Below are 16,745 nucleotides of genomic sequence, written 5' to 3' on the forward strand. Positions count from 1 at the left end.
TCTCGCAAATGTACCCTATGACAGTAAGGATGTGAGCAATTTCATGGCTAAAATTGATGAAGAACACATGCACAAAGACATGTCCCTGTTGCTAGCTCACTTTGCAAGGATAAAAAAGAAGACCCAGATTTCTATTTCAACATACATACGGATCATGCGGACAAAGTGGACGGCATATTCAGGTAGATGGGCCAGCCGATTGCTTGCTTACAAGAATTACAGTGATTGCCTCTCATTCGACAGCACCTACATGACCAACATGTACAATATGCCTTTCGCACCATTCATTGGAATCAATAGGTATTGTCAAACAATCCAGCTAGGATGTGGGTTCCTAAAGAATGAGAACATCGAGAGTTTTGTCCGGTTGTTTCGGGAGTTTCTTGAGGCTATGGGTGGTCCGCAGACCAGATAACTTCATAACTGATCAAGATGCGGCAATGAGAAGTGCAGTTCTCGTCTCATTTCCAAATTGCTGCCACAGAAATTGTAGGTGGCACATTATGCAAAATGCGCAGGCCGTTTTGGGCAACTTCTTGTCAAAACATGAGGAGTTAAGGACAGAGTTGAACGAGATAATTGATTACGAGCATGTCGGTTGAAGAGTTCGAAACTAGGTGGGCACAAATGATTACCAAACACAATGTAGTGGACAACACCCATATCTATGATCTATATCATATTAGAGCCACTTTTGTGCCAGCCTACTTCAAAGAAAGGTTCTTTCCGTTCCTACGGTACTCATCGCTCGTAGTGAGGGGTTCAACGCTGTTTTGAAAACTTACATGGACCCGCACAACAATTTGCATCATTTCTTCCTTCAGTACATGAAGTTGCAAGAAAAGATTGATGTAGCGGAGGATGCAGTTGAATTCAAGGATGAAGACAAGACTCTTAGGGCGTGGGGAGATTTTCCGGTTGAAGAGCAAGCCTTGCAGGTGTATACACGGCCCATTTACTTGCGCTTTCGTGCGGAGCTTCGTAAAGTGACATCTTATAATGTACAGCATGTTGGTCATGAAACGTACGATGTTAGCCCTATCAAGAATTATGTTTATGGCTATGGCAGTAGAAGCTACAAGGTAGAGGCTAATTTGGAAGCTGAAAATTACCACTGCGAGTGCTGCAAGTTCAGCAGGGATGGGTTGTTGTGCTGCCATATTTTTAGAGTCATGATGCAATTGGGTAACATTGACGGAATTCCAGAGAAGTACATCCTCAAGAGGTGGAGAATACCGGAGGAAATTATCGTGGAGGAGAAATTGGAATTGCCAAAGGTACCGATAGAGATGAAAAATGAGTAACAAAGAAAGGCAGCAGCTACGTTATGGAACTATGTGCAATGATTTCACTAAAGTAGCCAAAATTGCATCAACATCCGATAAGGGAAGGCGCTTGCGAGATAAATACATGCAAGCTTTAGAGAAAGAATTGTTAGACATGAAAGCTTCGGAGTCCGCTAAACGTAAGAAAAGAAAAAATGCTACTACCGTTCAAGATGGAGAAGGGGAAATGATGGTGGGCTTGATAGTTTTCCGCGGCTTGCTCATGTTGAGGATCCGAGTATATGTTCCAAAGCAAGGTCGTCCAGCAGAGAAAAGAAAACAGTCTGGTTTGCATTTGAAGTCATCCAAAGTTGTCAAATGCAGCTTATGCGGGTCTAATCAACACACTGCGGCTATGTGCAACGATAAGATAACACCAGCACCAGAGCCCAAAGAATTTGACTTCTTCCGTGATATGGTGTAATCACATAAAGGAATTCATATTTTGTTCATCTTATCAAGTACTGGTGGATTTGTTCTTTGTGTAAAATTGATTTTATACATTGCCCAAATGTTAAGCTATCTGTTTGCACTGGGAATTATGATTTGGTGTCTCATATCCAAGTTCTGTGAATTAATTACATTCATGTAATTTCGGTGCTTGATCATGGACATCAATCATTCACACTGATTATGCTTAAAAACATTCATAAAATCTGAATTTGCATGCTGAAAAATACATGCTTTGTACTTGTTTGGATTGGTCATCACAAATCATGGAGAGAAAAATATATATCCAAATCTGAATTTACATGAGAATCATGAAAAGATACATTTTGTACTCCACAAAAAGTAGTACCTTTGAGCCATACATGAAGAATGTACCATCTGGTTAACTTCTTATGAGAAGAGAAGTTCCTCCCGAGTTGATTGTATTCTTGTGAAAGTCCACCCATTTCTTCAAGTTAAGCTTCCTGAGAGCTGGCATGTCCGAACCTCTAAATGCTAGCATTTTTCTCCCATTCCATTCTTCAATGAACTTTAGAACGAAGTACCCACAGTCATATCTTGAAAAAAAAGAATGTTAGTAAGCTGAATGTACTTTCCTGTAGAAAGAAGTAATAGAATACATTGAGATGAACAATTAAAAAGCATATGTTAGAACTTACAAAGTGTCTTGCATTGGCGTACTTATGTGTACTGTTTCATATTTTGAGATATCAATTTTTGACTCACTGTAGTTCTTTGCCCACAAATGTTTTATACTTCCGATGATTGTTCGAGAATCTTTCATGAGTCCACGATCACTCTCACGTCTCATTGAGTCCATCACTTCAAACCTACCGGACTTCAAATTTAGCACGATAAGGTAGTAGTGCCCAGTCATGACATCCAAGTCAGGTGTCAAGTCTTGCAAAACTGAGAACATTACCTGCATGGTTTTGAAAAAAACATGAATACCTCAATTTGTTCTAAACAAGAGGTTTGCAACTCAATTTTAATTAAAGCCTAAAATGTATAAAACATCAACACATTCGAGATTTGTATCGCCTATAAAATATGTAACTACATCCAAACACTGCAAAAAGATTCGCCAAAAAGAACGAAGTGAACCAGACAGTAATTACATCTTTTTCTCTAAAACTATTTCCTCTAAAACTACAGTTTATATGTGAAAAGTAATAATTGAAGAAACAACCTGGGACTTACAATGTCTTTGTGATCAAGACGGTGATTAGGAGAACACTCGAATGCTTTCTTCACTGATCTATCCGTCAAACAAGTGGCAGCACTTCTGAGTTTTGTCTGCATGTGGAAGGAAACAAGAGGATAACACGTTTAAAAAAAAGTGGAACTACTTATATAATGGAACTACTGCAAAATGGCACTACTTCATTTAAGAACACAATCAAAGTACTGGAAAAATGGCACTACTGAAAACAAAGGGCAGTACTGATTCCAATGGCAGTACTGGAAAATGCAAACATTGAAATGAAACAAAAAGTGTGGTTAGTGCACTAACCGCAATCCTAAGTGGCATGACAAACTTCTTCTGCTTGGCCATCTCTGTAGAAAGTGCTTGCAACGCGATCTCGCAAGTGGAGTTACTTAACCAACCCCCAGGCTTGACAGAGTCAGACAAATCACGGAGGTAGATGAAGAAGTCTCCATAATCAATAATCCTTTCGTCGTTCAATGTATCTTTAGTTTTCCCTCCATACATGCAAACCTTGTCGTATAACTCGGAATCCGACTTAGGAACAGACGGTTTCTTTGCGTTTGCAATGAATGGAGACTTCTGATGTGGACCTAGCTTGACTACCCTCCTCGTTTGCGGAATAGGTGTGGTACTACCAGGCGTCGTTGGAGAAGTTCTTGCATATTGCAACACAATGCCCTTCCCTGATGAGGAAGGCATCTCAATAGAAGCATATATTTTATCCAGTGAGTCACCACTATCATCATTGCTGGAAATAACAACAAGTTCTTGAACCTCCGAATCTTCTTCCGGTATTTCCATAACATTCTGCTGGTTAGGTACTGATTTCTCTTGTAGACCTTGCTCAGCTACTGTTTTCTGAGGTATGGTTTGCTCTGCTAGTGTCTTCTCAGTTAGTGCTTGGTCGGCTACTGTCTTCTCAGTTAGTTCTTGCTCACTTAGTGCTTGCTCAGCTACTGGTTGCTGACCCACTGTTTCTTCCACTTGACTGAAACCAAGATCAAACGATGGGAAATGTTCCGCCAGCTCTCTCACCTTTCTCTGATAATCTGTTTCATTTGCAGTTTGAACAGCCAATTCCTTGGTTTTCCCTCTGTCAAGCTTTGCAGCGTGAATATGGTTGTGACTTTGATCGCTTGATGGCGAGTTGTAAACCTTGTTCATGCTAGCATTGGCCCGTGCTTCAGCAGTAGCAAATCTTGTGAGCCTCCTCCCAATCGGGCTGGCGAAAACATCTTGCTTAATGGGTGACATTGATCTTGTGACAGGCCTCCTGCCAATCGGGCTACAAGAATCTGTTTCCTTTCTCCTTGTTCTAAGTTGGCCTGAACCTTGGCTACCCTCTTCCTCTTGGCTCCCTTTACTTCCTTCCATATTATTAACAGCTGGAGGAGTTTCAGTGCTTGATTGAGATCCTGTACCATAAACTTGGAGATTCCTCAGTGCATCACCCATGTTGGTCTGTTGAAGGGATACTTCTTTGTCCTGAGTAGCTACAGCTGACACATCCTTGTTGACTTCTGTAGGTTCTTCCATTTGTACATTGCTTCGTGTTTGTTGTTCATCTTCAGCAAGTTCGTAGTTTCCTACTATGTGGTCATTTTGATAACCAAATGCCTTTTCTTCAAACAAATTTGCAGTCGCTTCCTCCTTATGCACTTCAGTGCCTAGATTATCCTGATGATCTTCAATGACAACATGCTCTTCCGGATTAATTTCAGAGCCTCTCATCTTCTTCTTCTTAGGCCTTGCAGCAGCAATAATTCTATCATCTGGCTTTCTTTTCCTAGACTTTGCAGCAATCCCCATTTCTGGAACAACCTCCACTTCTGTGGTACCTGCCATGTGGTCCAAGTAACACCTCCTCCTCATTCCTAGCTTCGTCACCTTCCGCCTTGTGCGACGTCTCTTCTTGCTAATGATCTGCACATCTTCCTCTGCCTGGTGAGGATTTTCAGAACTTTCCTTCCCTTGATTAACTGCAAATGACCTCACAAATTCTGCAAGACCATCTTCAAACACATTGCACAAGCTAGAAACAGCTTCTCTGTATATTACCAGTTGCTGTTACATAAGAAAAGATAAAAGATAGTGAAAAATCTAGTGTATTTGTAATAACAAGTAGAACATGCCGCTAGAAGTAACAAAAAATGTTAAGCCTTACTTCATCATTTGGAGATACTGGTGCATGTCGTTTGATGAACATGTCTACAACGAGAGGGTTCGACGAGAAAACAAGAATGGCTTGTTCCTGAAGCAAGCCTTTAGCTGGGGACATTTAAAAGAAAAAATGGTCAACAAATGAGATCATGCAAGTGATATAAAAATACATGCTATCAATAAAAATTATAAATCATCATATGATGGGACGTATGGAGGGTAAAAAACCAATGTAACACAGTTTATATGTAAATTTGCAAAAAGGGTAACAATTGGAACTTATTTGAAGCTTCAGTGTATATTTCTCCCAAATGCTACAAGGTGAAAAAATTAGCTATAGTTTTATGTGGATCAAATTCTCTTTCTTATGTATAAATCGAAACCAGAGACACAAATTAGCTATAGGGTTAAAGGTACAAAAATAAAAACATCAAATGTATAAAGCATTTGTTAGCTTCTTATGAAATATATCAAAACAGATTTAAGAAACATTTTGTTAGCTACATGTACAAAATCAGAAAAGTTGTATAAAAATATACATCCTATGCAGGCAAAACAAATATTGAAAAACAGAGAGATACTTTTCTCTAGAATCTTATGCTATAAGAAAATTTCACCAGAATAAGGAAAAAGCGGGGTAGTACCGGTAATTTTCCAAACGATCCATCCGTGTTAGTGTCCAGCTCTACGACACGATTTATGAGCTTGTTTGTCCAGACACATATGCGAGGTCCACCAACTGGTACCTTTACGGCATCTGTTTGTAATGAATCAACATATAGGACCTAGAAACCAAATTATAAAGTGCAAATCAGTATGTGTTATCTACAGCCATTGAGAAAATGTGTGGAAAAAGAAAAAACAGTCAAAATTACAAAAAACTAACCATGAGGTATGGCATGCAAGCCTTAAACCAATTCTTGCTTCCTTTGGCATTCGCGGTCTGAATGAGGATGTCAATAATAAATCTTGCCCAGTTCAACCTTGGGATTGCTTACGTGTTAATAACCGCGGGGTAACACTTTGGACCGACATATATTCCGGTAGTAGGAGCAAACACGGAAGAGATTAGGTAAATGATAAATTTCCTCAAGTAAGCGAGCATCGGCAGGATATGTTTCCCCTAATTGCAACTCCACAGCTGCGACAGTTGGTTGCTTGCCATTGTTGATCCCCATCATCTCGGGAACAGAACTTGTTGCTTCAATATTTTGCTTGTATGGGACAGGGAAATTACCCATGGGTACTGCCATTACATTGACAACTGACTGGACATCAACGGGTATCTTCCCCCTATCACCAAAATCAAGAACACGAAGCGATCTGGATCGAAGTGCTCCATCAGGTAAATGCATAACTCAGGTATTAGCTTGGAGCATTTCATGCTTAGGATGGCGGAAAATTCTGCTTCACTGATCAAGGTACGCTGCTTGCTCGTCATTCCCTTGCAAACCCTTACAACCTTCATTGGAGAAGAACGGTTGAATAAGTTGACCTGCATCAAATATAAACTTCACATCAGAGCACACCCACGAAATGCATGCAAAATAAATAAAAAATAAAAGAGGAAACGATAAGTAGAAGCAAGTTTGTTATCATGTACCGGTTTCTTGGAAGCAACAGTAGTCTCTACCCCAGGGATTTCTTCTTCAACTGATGGGCAATCCACTGTTTCAGCTGGCTCAACTGCAATTTGGTGCACATCATGCAAAGGAGGGACACTCGCAATGGTGATTGGTCTTCATGCCCGTGACCCACGAGCACATTTTTATCTTGTAACCTCTGCTTCATCCTTTTGAATTTAGTGGTACTTTTCTGCCGGCTCTTTGGGGTCTTAGAACGTATCTGCAAAGAGAAAAGAAAAAGGAAAGAAAACAAAGCACTGTAAGTATTACACCCCCCTAAATCATCCTAGTCAACATTTGAATGAAAAAATAAATTGAGGGAACAGAACTTACAATTGGATTGACTGATTTCATTACAACTTAGATGAAACAAACCCTGCATAGATCAAAACAAAAAGTTATCTACATATTATTACATCCTATGCAGTTGAAATATACAGCACTAAGCTTGAGTAAAATCAGAAAGTTGAGAAAATGTACATCCTAAGCATAAACATTGTTCAATACTTTGTGGTCAGCTATTTATAGGATGTACATCCTATTAAAAGTGAATATACATTCTGCAGATGAACAAAATTTTTATTCATGTTCAGGAAAATGTACATCATATGTATAAGGATATACATCCTACATGATGTAATAATATGAAAATGTACATCCTAAGCATACAAATTGTACATGCTACCCAAAATATACATCTACACAAAATATGATGTACATTTGCAAAGACAAAACCTAGTTGAATGGCGATGGGATGGAGGCGGTGGCGGCGGCGGGTTCAATTTGCTGTATGGTATGGTTTGGCTGTGCGACTTCCGGGTGACCAAGATCTAAACCCTTTACTACAGCTAATGACAACCAACTTTAGTGTGAGTGATCAAGAAGCAGGAAATGGGAGTGCTACCCCCTCCCCTGTTTGTGCTCCACTTGCGCTATCACCCTGCTTTCAATCACATTTGATCATATCCAGCAACGTTCGAGCATGAAGAACTGTACTAGGAACGAAATGTTACTGTACTAGATTCAGAAATACAAGTACTACTCCCTCCGTTCTCTAATTTTTTCCTAAAACCAAACAAGGTAGTTCAAGGCTTCAATACCACACGCAGATATACATCATAAGTATAAGGATATATATCCTACAATTGGGAATATATATTTTGCAGATGAATATACACTGGAAGAACAGACAGTTAAAAATATACATTACATGCATGAAAAATATACATCCTATGCCATGCAACAACAAAAATTAACAAATGCAGAGAAATACTTAGCTACAAGGTTTTATACATGCTACATGAAACACATGAGTGCAAAATCACAAAAACCTATCAAACCTACAAACTAGATCTACAACATATGAATCTAGTAGCTAGTCTGCCATATGAATCTGTTGATGTCCAGTCACTAGTCCGCCATATGAATCTCAAAATTATTTGAATACAACCTGAACAAAAACTGAATTAAAAGCTGAGCAATATACTCTGGAGATTATTCGTTCACATAATCAACAACAACAAAAACGAAACAAGTACGGACACACACGGATAGCATGCATGAAGCATTGCAGAAAAACAACTTTGATCAACAATTCATGGGTGGGGAAACTAACAGTATAATCAAAAGTTCGTGGGTGGGGGAACTAGAACGGACTCACGGGCGACATGAATTTCTACCCTAGCCAGGGATGGGGGATGTACCTCCACCGCAAAAAAAACCGAGCGCACATCACAGGAAAACGCAAAATCGTCCAAATCGGAAACATGAGATGCTCAAACGCCGAATCGAAGCACTCACCAGCACTTGACGAAGAACACCGACGAGAAGCAGACGCAGAATCCAGAGATCTGGCACACGACACCAAATCCAACCTAACACCACCTCGAATGCACCGAAATCGGGCGAGGACGAGCCGATCCACTCGGTTCCCACCACCGATTCTGCTCTCCCCTAGTGCCCCATGCTACATGAGACCTCGCAGACGGCTTCCCGGAGACCAACTCGTCGACGGTGAGGCTCGATTTGGTGTGGGCGACGCGGGGGAGAACGGCGGAGGAGAGAGCGGGACGCGAGCGCGAGCGAAGATAATCACGGGGCGAGGGGGGGGATTCGCTTCGGTTACCTCATACGTGTCGGAAAATGCTTCTTGCCGTAGGATGTTAATCGGACGGAGGGGACGGGTGGACACCGTCTAAGACAAGGCAGTGCTATAGCAGTTATTAGAAATTGGGTATTTTTATACATGTAAATGGAAACGGCAGGCCACGGCGCCGCCAGCCCAAGCCCATTCACTTTGCTAATTAGACACCCAGTAAAAAAATAATAATCCTGGCGGCCACTCACGGATCCCCGCTACCGCCGTCACGCCGCTCTTGACTCCTCCATGGCGATGGAGTCCGCGGCCGCCCCATCCCTCCGCTCACCCACTGCTCTGCTCCTGGCCTGCAGGTAGTCCGCGCGGGGCCGCCCTGGTCCCCTCGCTCGCGCGGCCCGGCGGGATTCGCGGTCCCCTCTCTCGCGAGCCCGTGGGTGCGTGGTGCCCGCCCAGCGGCGTGGTCGCCACTGAATCGGGCGGAGGAGGGGTAGCAGTCAGCAGCCGGAGGGGAATGCTCCGGTGCGGCTGAATCTCACCGCAAGGCTGCGGGATAGTTTCCTCGACGACGGCGGCGGCGGAGGCGGGCGGCGCGGTCGGCGATGCGCAGATTAGGCCCCTGCAGCATCAGCCGTCGGGGAGCAGGCGCTGGAGATGCCGGCCACGCCGTTGTTGGAGCACTTCTCCTTCAGCTCCGAGGGCGGCGCCACGGACGGGGCCAGGGGCGTCGGCCTGTCTAGCTCCGTGTCCAGGCCCGATGCCTCTGCTGCCGGGAGCAAGAAACCAGAGCCGTACGTATACGAGGCAACATCGTATCCTACATTCATACGGAGATTTTGTCAGTTACGTAGCGGGCAACTGGCCAGCCGTTTACCGTGACGGGAGTAAATGGACAAGCTGAAACGTCCTGTTCATCAAATTAAAAGGGCACAAGCGGCACTTGGTGGAACGCCACGGACGTGTCCATTTACAGGTATACCTATTTTGCTCCCAAAAGGTGCGACCCAAAATCAGCACCTCTTTTTTCCTTCTCTTTTTTTTCTTGGTATAAAAGTCAAATCTCCAGCCACAGTGAAGCATGAGGAGATCCTCCACGGAGCTCAATCCAAGCACGCTGCCGCACACGCTCGCCACGCTGCGTCCTATGCTGCTCTGCGCCGCGTCCATGCCCGCCGCGCCCATGTTTGCGCGTCGAGGCGCGCACGGCTGTGCTCGCGGTGAGCTCCGTAGCGTCCCGGCAGGCCACGCCCGCGGCCAGCTCCGCCGCGCCTGTGGCTCGCGCGGCCGGCTCCGGGCCCGCCCGTGCGCGCACGGCCAGCTCCGGCCCCGCCCGTGCCGTCGGCGGCGTGGCGAGCGGCGGGCGCCGGTGCTCGCGCCCGTCGCGGTGAGCTCCGCCCACGCCCGTGGCTCGCGCGGCCGTCGCTCGTGCCCGCACGCGTCACGGCGAGCTCCGTCCACGCTCGTGGCTCGCCCGACCGGCGACCGTGCTCGCGACCGGCGCCTATGCCCGCGCGGCCGGCGCCCGAGTCCGCGTCGGCGTGGCAAGCGGCTGACGTCTGTTCCCGCGCCTGTGCTCGCGGCGAGCTCCGCCCACGCCCACGCCCACGGCTTGCGCTGCTGGTGCCCGTGCCCACGCGGTCGGCGACCATGCTCACGACGGCGTTGCGAGCGGCCGGTGCCCGTGCCCGCGCCCTTGGTCGTCGCCGTAGATGATGTTTGCCGCCGGAGCTCTTTTTGGGAGCAGCAACTTCCGTCAGCGCCGGGTACGCCATGCGTGTGGGACGGAGTCAGTTGGTCAGGCCAGCCAAAATCCGGTGGCTATTCCGATCATCTAAATGGAAAAAAAGAAGATAAAGGAGAGAGAAGATGTGGGGTTGGGTGGATATAAATGGATGTGCGGAGCCGCACAAAGCCTTCCGGGCAGACGCAAAGGCCGCCCAGCTTTGAAACGGATTAGGGTCGCTCCGGACTTTGTGACGTTTTGGCTTTAGATTGTTCCATTGGGTGCTACTTTTGTTCCAAATAAAGACCCAAACGGAAGAATCTTTTGGGTCTGGGTCTCCCTTTGGAGATGCTCTAACAAAGACATCTCTTGAATATTACAGCGTTTGGATAAAATTAACTGCCTACTTAACTTAAGACCTAAGCTAACGTTAATAACTGTCTACTTAGCTTAGTATCAAAGCTATCCTATTTCCAACAGGTTTAGCATTCCTCTCCAGGGCTCCAACTCCAAGATAGGGAGAGAGATAGAGAGAGACGAGGCCGCGGCGGGCGTCAGGCATCCCTTCGAGACCGGGCAGAAGCCGCGCCCTCCTACTGCGGCATAGCAGATCTACGGCGCCGCCCTGTTCTACAGCCCGACTTAAGAGAACACCTCCAGGTAGCCTCGGTTCGTTGGCTGGAAGTACATATCCTTGTTCTTTTTTGCTTTGCATCATCGATTGAGACGAACCTGAAGTGAACTTACTATGTTGGAGCGGGTAAATTTACCTCCAATTCCGTGATTATCCTTAAAGTTAGTACAGTATGTTCTCTGAGCAAAAAGGCAATTCTTTGTGCGCCTCTGCAGAAGGCAATAAATCGAGCCTAAACTTGTCAGTCTAGTAGATGGATATTATCTGGTACACTTGCATTGATTTCTTGTCATATGTCCGTGGATTCTTCCTTTCTTTCATTTTGCAAGCAATTCCAGATGCCTAGGGTTTCGTCTGCCTGATCTTGTTGCTCGTGTGCGGTCTGAACACGGATTTGGCGAAATTAACAGGCTGTTACCTTAGTTGATGTTCTATGCGAAGATGAACACAAGAATTTTGTACAAACATGGGAGAACACCGATTTTTTTTTCAATTGATGCTTTTGTTATATATATGCTTCAGAAATTGGATTTTTTTTTCTGTTAATGAATCAATGTAAGAATTGGTTGGTTATATGCATGTTTCAAGATGGGTCGACCTTATCTTGTTGCACATGTGCTGTAGAGATTTAGAGATTACTTTGGGTTGTACCATAGTTCATGTTTGTATTTAAAATGAATGTGTGATCTTTGACAGGTACGAAAACTGAAAAAGTTTTCGTCTATTGATGCTTTGGTTATATATATATGCTTCAGAAATTGGATTGTTTTCCTTGGTTCTGTTAATGACTTGATGTCAGACTCGTACGTTAGGAGGAAATTGTTTTGGTTCTGTTGATGCAACTTGCCCAGGAGTACCTAGATACCACCACTCCACATTGTTTAGATGATGTGGGTTTCATGCGATCAGTCAGATCAATGTAATCTTGTAGACTCATATTTCTGATCGGTTCTTTGTTGTTCCCAATTTTTATTTTTAATTGTTTCAGCATTTTCAGATACTTGGCCGATAGTTTAATTTGCTGTTATTTCTTCTAAATAAAACTTAATTTTTTTATCACTATACATAGTTTTCTTCGCTAACTAATATTGCTGAAGTGATCTGATTATATTGGTGTGCTTATTTCTGATCTCTTTAGTTTCAGTCCAGTGCTCTTTGTGCCTGTTGAATCTTGAGATTACTGCCCTAGCACACGGAATTGCTCGATGGAGGATCTCCCGGAGGCACTGTTTGCAGAGGTCATCAAGAGGATCACCCGGACAAGTGATCTGAATTCTCTTTCCCTTGTGTCAAAGCAGCTCTACAAAACTGAGGCAGATCAAAGGAGCGCTATCCGTGTTGGCTGTGGCCTTTGCCCTGCTACAGAAGCCTTGGTATCTTTGTGCACCCGATTCCGTAATTTGCATAAAGTGGAAATCGACTACTCTGGTTCGGTGGCAAACCATGGGAATCAGTTGGACAACAAAGGCCTCTTTGTGTTTTCATCTCACTGCCTCTTGCTGACTAGTCTCTCATTAAGCTTCTGCTCAAACATCGATGACTCTGGTCTTGGTTATCTAGCCAATTTCAACAAGTTAGCATCCCTCAGGTTGGACTCCACACCAAATATAACTTCAAGAGGGCTTCTCGCTGTGGCTGTTGGTTGCAAGAGTCTATCTGCTCTCCACCTTAATGACTGCCAGAGTATATGCAGCAAAGATTGGCTGGAGTACCTTGGCTATGATGGATCATTGGAAGAACTTATAGTAAAGAATTGCGATGGAATCAGCCAGGATGACTTCATGAAGTTTGGTCCAGGATGGATGAAGCTCCAGAAGTTTGTGTTTGAAATCAACGATAGATTCTTTGTTAATTCTTATCTGGCTTATGAGGGATATGATCCCTCATACAACGCCCATAGCCCAAATATGTATGATATCTTCTGTGAGAGTTTGAAGGATTTGAGTTTGGCGTGTATCGAAATAGCAACTGGAAAAGGACTTCGTTTTCTCCTGGGGAGGTGCAAAGCACTGGAGAAGCTGTGCTTGGAGTATGTCCGGGGCCTAAACGACAATGACATGATTGCGTTATCCCAAAGCTGCAACAACCTTAAAAGCATCTCACTTTGGCTGGATCCTCAGTTCTACGCTCGTTCTTATCGGACAGCATTTACTGATAAGAGCCTTAAGGCTCTAGCTCTCAGCTGTCCTATGCTTGAGACTGTTGAGCTCACATTTGCAGGTTGTGCTCCTGAATATCCATCAGAAATAGGCTTCACACAGGAGGGCCTTGTGGTTCTCATTCAGTCCTGTCCGATTCGTGTTCTTGTGCTAAATGGAGCCAACTTCTTTGATGCTGAGGGGATGGAGGCTGTCTCATGTGCTCCATACCTGGAGACACTCGAGCTTGTGGATTGCGAGGAAGTAACCGATGCTGGGATGCGTTTCATCGCACGTACTCCATGCTTGATTAATCTTACAATCAGGTTATGCGGAGATGTGACTGATGTTGGAGTGGCCGAGCTAGTACAAGCACAGAAGTTGGAGTCTCTGATCATTGAAGGCTGCCCTAGGGTCTCTCTGCAAGCTGTGAAGGGGATTGCCAGATCAGTTCAATACTCTGTCAAGTGTGCAAGCGCTGGCCATCTAAACAGAAAGTTCCACAAAAACTCTTCTGTTCTAGACCTTCTCTGAAGTTAGCAAGTTGTTGCACACTGGACAGAGTATGAGAGTATCGGTATGTGGTGGATCTTGGACCCCATTTGATGAATGTATAACTTAACATCTCGCACCATTGTTGTACTTTTCTTGCTCTATAAGCTTATTTTTCCTCAGGCTGCTATTTCCATTGTCTATTACCTACTACAATTGTCTGTTAAGTTTTGCTGCCCAATTAGCAAATTTTATGAAACTGATGATTATGGAATTTGCCACCAAGACGTTTGTATGTCTATGCACTTTTATTGTGCTTACAAATTACAAGTATGTACATCATTGTCAAAGTTTGTTGGCCTGCATGTGTTTCTGTTGGCAATAACAACAATGGAGTGTTTCTGAATGGGACACCGGGCGGCCACCAGAGTGATTCTGTATGAATTGGTATTAGTATGAATTGATGTGCTCATTCGCTAAATTGCGTACGTGTAAATCAAATGATACGTTGATGGAGATTAATTACGAATTTAGAATAAAACTCTGACATCCTTTTATGGACGGAGGGAGCAGTTTTCTTGCTCTCACAGCTTATTTTTCGTCAGCCAGCTGTTTGCCTTTGTATATTACCTAGTACAATTGTCTGTTATGTTTTGTTGTTCAATCAGTAAGTTTGCCGAAGCTGATAGTTACGGAAGTGGCTGTCTGAGACTTTTGTTGGTCTGTATGTGTTTGAGTTGGCAATCTGAGTGTTTGTGAACTGGAACACCGGGGGGCGCAGTCGGACACTTCCGGCCGGGTAACCTGTTCGTAGAGGGATCTGTGTAATTTCTCGCTAACAGCACGTTTCCGAAAAGGAAACTTGCTGGTTGACCCAAAGGACGTCGGATTCTCTCAATCTCTAATGTTGATCCTAATAATGTTCCTTTAGCTTCATTGGTTGCCCAAGAAGAACATGTTCATGTGAACTTCATTAAAAGTAATAATTTCAACAACAATGCTTATAGGAATAATTTGGGTAACAACTATAGGCCATATCCTACTAGTGGTAATGATCATGGTAATTCTTACGGTAGATATGAGGAAAAGATGCTAGAAATTGAAAGATCCACTAAGAGCTTTATGCAATCACAATATGAGCAAAATCAATTGTTTACTAAAACTATGAATGAACAATCTACCTTGTTGAAAAATATAGGAAATCAACTTGAAAATTTGAATATGGGGATTTCGGGTTTGCAAACTAAGATTTCAAATGCTGAAAACCGAATCTCATACCTGTCTGCGTCACAATCCTCCTTAATTAATAAAATGGCTGCTAAACCTGAGGATATTGATAATAAGATTGTTACTACAGCAAATGCCATCCAAGTTCGAATTAATGAGAATATTAGATTGATGGTTGAATTGCATGCTAGGTGGGAAAGAGAAGAAAACGAAAAACTAGCTAAAGAGAATAATGTAGCTAAAGTTTGGACTATTACCACCACTAGTAATGTTAATGATTCACATGTTGCTACACCTCCTACTATCAATGGTAAAATAATTGGTGTTGGCAATGTTACTACTCCTAGTGCAAAGCGTGCAAAATTGCCTAAAACTGCTAAAACTGCTGAAATTGATAAAACTGCTGAAATTTTTCAAAATATTGGGGATAATGATCCCATTGCTGTAGATCATAATGGTTTAGAATTTGATGATTGTCACATCTCTGAAGTTATAAAGTTCTTACTCCCTCCGATTCATATTAATTGACTTCAATATGGATGTATCTAGACACATTTTAGTTCTAGATACATCCATATTAGAGTCAATTAATATGAACCGGAGGGAGTACAAAAGCTTGCTAAAAGTCCCAATGCTAGTGCTATAAATTTGGCCTTTACAAAACATATTACAAATGCTTTCATAAAAGCTAGAGAAGAGAAACTAAAACTTGAAATCTCTATTCCTAGGAAGTTGGAAGATGGTTGGGAGCCCATCATTAAGATGAGGGTCAATGGTTTTGATTGTAATGCTTTATGTGATCTTGGTGCAAGTATTTCTGTTATGCCTAAGAAAATTTATGATATGCTTGACTTGCCACCATTGAAAAATTGTTATTTGGATGTTAATTTTGTTGGTAATGCTATAAAGAAACCTTTGGGGAGGATTGATAATGTTCGTATTATGGTTAACAATAACCTTGTCCCCGTTGATTTTGTTGTCTTGGATATTGAATGCAATGCATCTTGTCCCATTATATTGGGAAGACCTTTTCTTCGAACTGTTGGTGCTACCATTGATATGAATGAAGGTAATATTAAATATCAATTTCCTCTCAAGAAAGGTATGGAACACTTCCCTACAAAAAGAATGAAGTTACCTTATGATTCTATCTTTAGAACAAATTATGATGTTGATGCTTCATCTCTTGACAATACTTGATTCACACTTTCTACGCCTAGCTGAAAGGCGTTAAAGAAAAGCGCTTATGGGAGACAACCCATTATTTTACTTCTGCACCTTTATTTTATATTTGAGTCTTCGAAGTTGTTACTACTGTAGCAACCTCTCCTTATCTTTATTTTATTGCATTGTTGTGCCAAGTAAAGTCTTTGATAGTAAAGCCAATACTAGATCTGGATTGCTGCGTAGGAACAGATTTCTTGCTGTCACGAATTTGAGCAGTAGTCTCTGTAGAAAAATCAAAAAAATCTGCCAATTTACGTGCGTGATCCACAGATGTGTACGCAACTTTCATTAAATTTGGGCATTTTCATCTGAGCAAGTCTGGTGCCACTTTAAAATTCGTCTTTACGAACTGTTCTGTCTTGACAGATTCTGCCTTTTATTTCGCATTGCCTCTTTTGCTATGTTTGATGGATTTCTTTGTTCCATTAACTTTTGGTAG

At 43.0% G+C, this 16,745-nt stretch overlaps 1 protein-coding gene across 4 annotated transcripts; it reads left to right on the forward strand.

The window, feature by feature from the left end:
- The first annotated feature begins 11,080 nt into the window (after positions 1-11,080).
- Positions 11,081-14,413, forward strand: LOC124654824 (F-box/LRR-repeat protein 14-like). 4 transcript variants are annotated; one of them, XM_047193809.1, is made up of 3 exons: positions 11,081-11,248; positions 12,361-13,904; positions 14,081-14,413. In XM_047193809.1, the coding sequence occupies exon 2, from the start codon at positions 12,428-12,430 to the stop codon at positions 13,892-13,894; it is 1,467 nt and encodes a 488-aa protein (XP_047049765.1). In that variant the 5' UTR covers positions 11,081-11,248; positions 12,361-12,427; the 3' UTR covers positions 13,895-13,904; positions 14,081-14,413. The 4 variants fall into 4 exon arrangements, with proteins under 4 accessions (XP_047049765.1, XP_047049764.1, XP_047049767.1 ...); XM_047193808.1 differs by having other exon boundaries at positions 12,361-14,413; XM_047193811.1 differs by having other exon boundaries at positions 12,367-14,413.
- The last annotated feature ends 2,332 nt before the right edge of the window (positions 14,414-16,745 follow it).

Source organism: Lolium rigidum, chromosome 5 (genome assembly GCF_022539505.1).
Source record: "Lolium rigidum isolate FL_2022 chromosome 5, APGP_CSIRO_Lrig_0.1, whole genome shotgun sequence".
NCBI classification, from domain to species: domain Eukaryota; kingdom Viridiplantae; phylum Streptophyta; class Magnoliopsida; order Poales; family Poaceae; genus Lolium; species Lolium rigidum.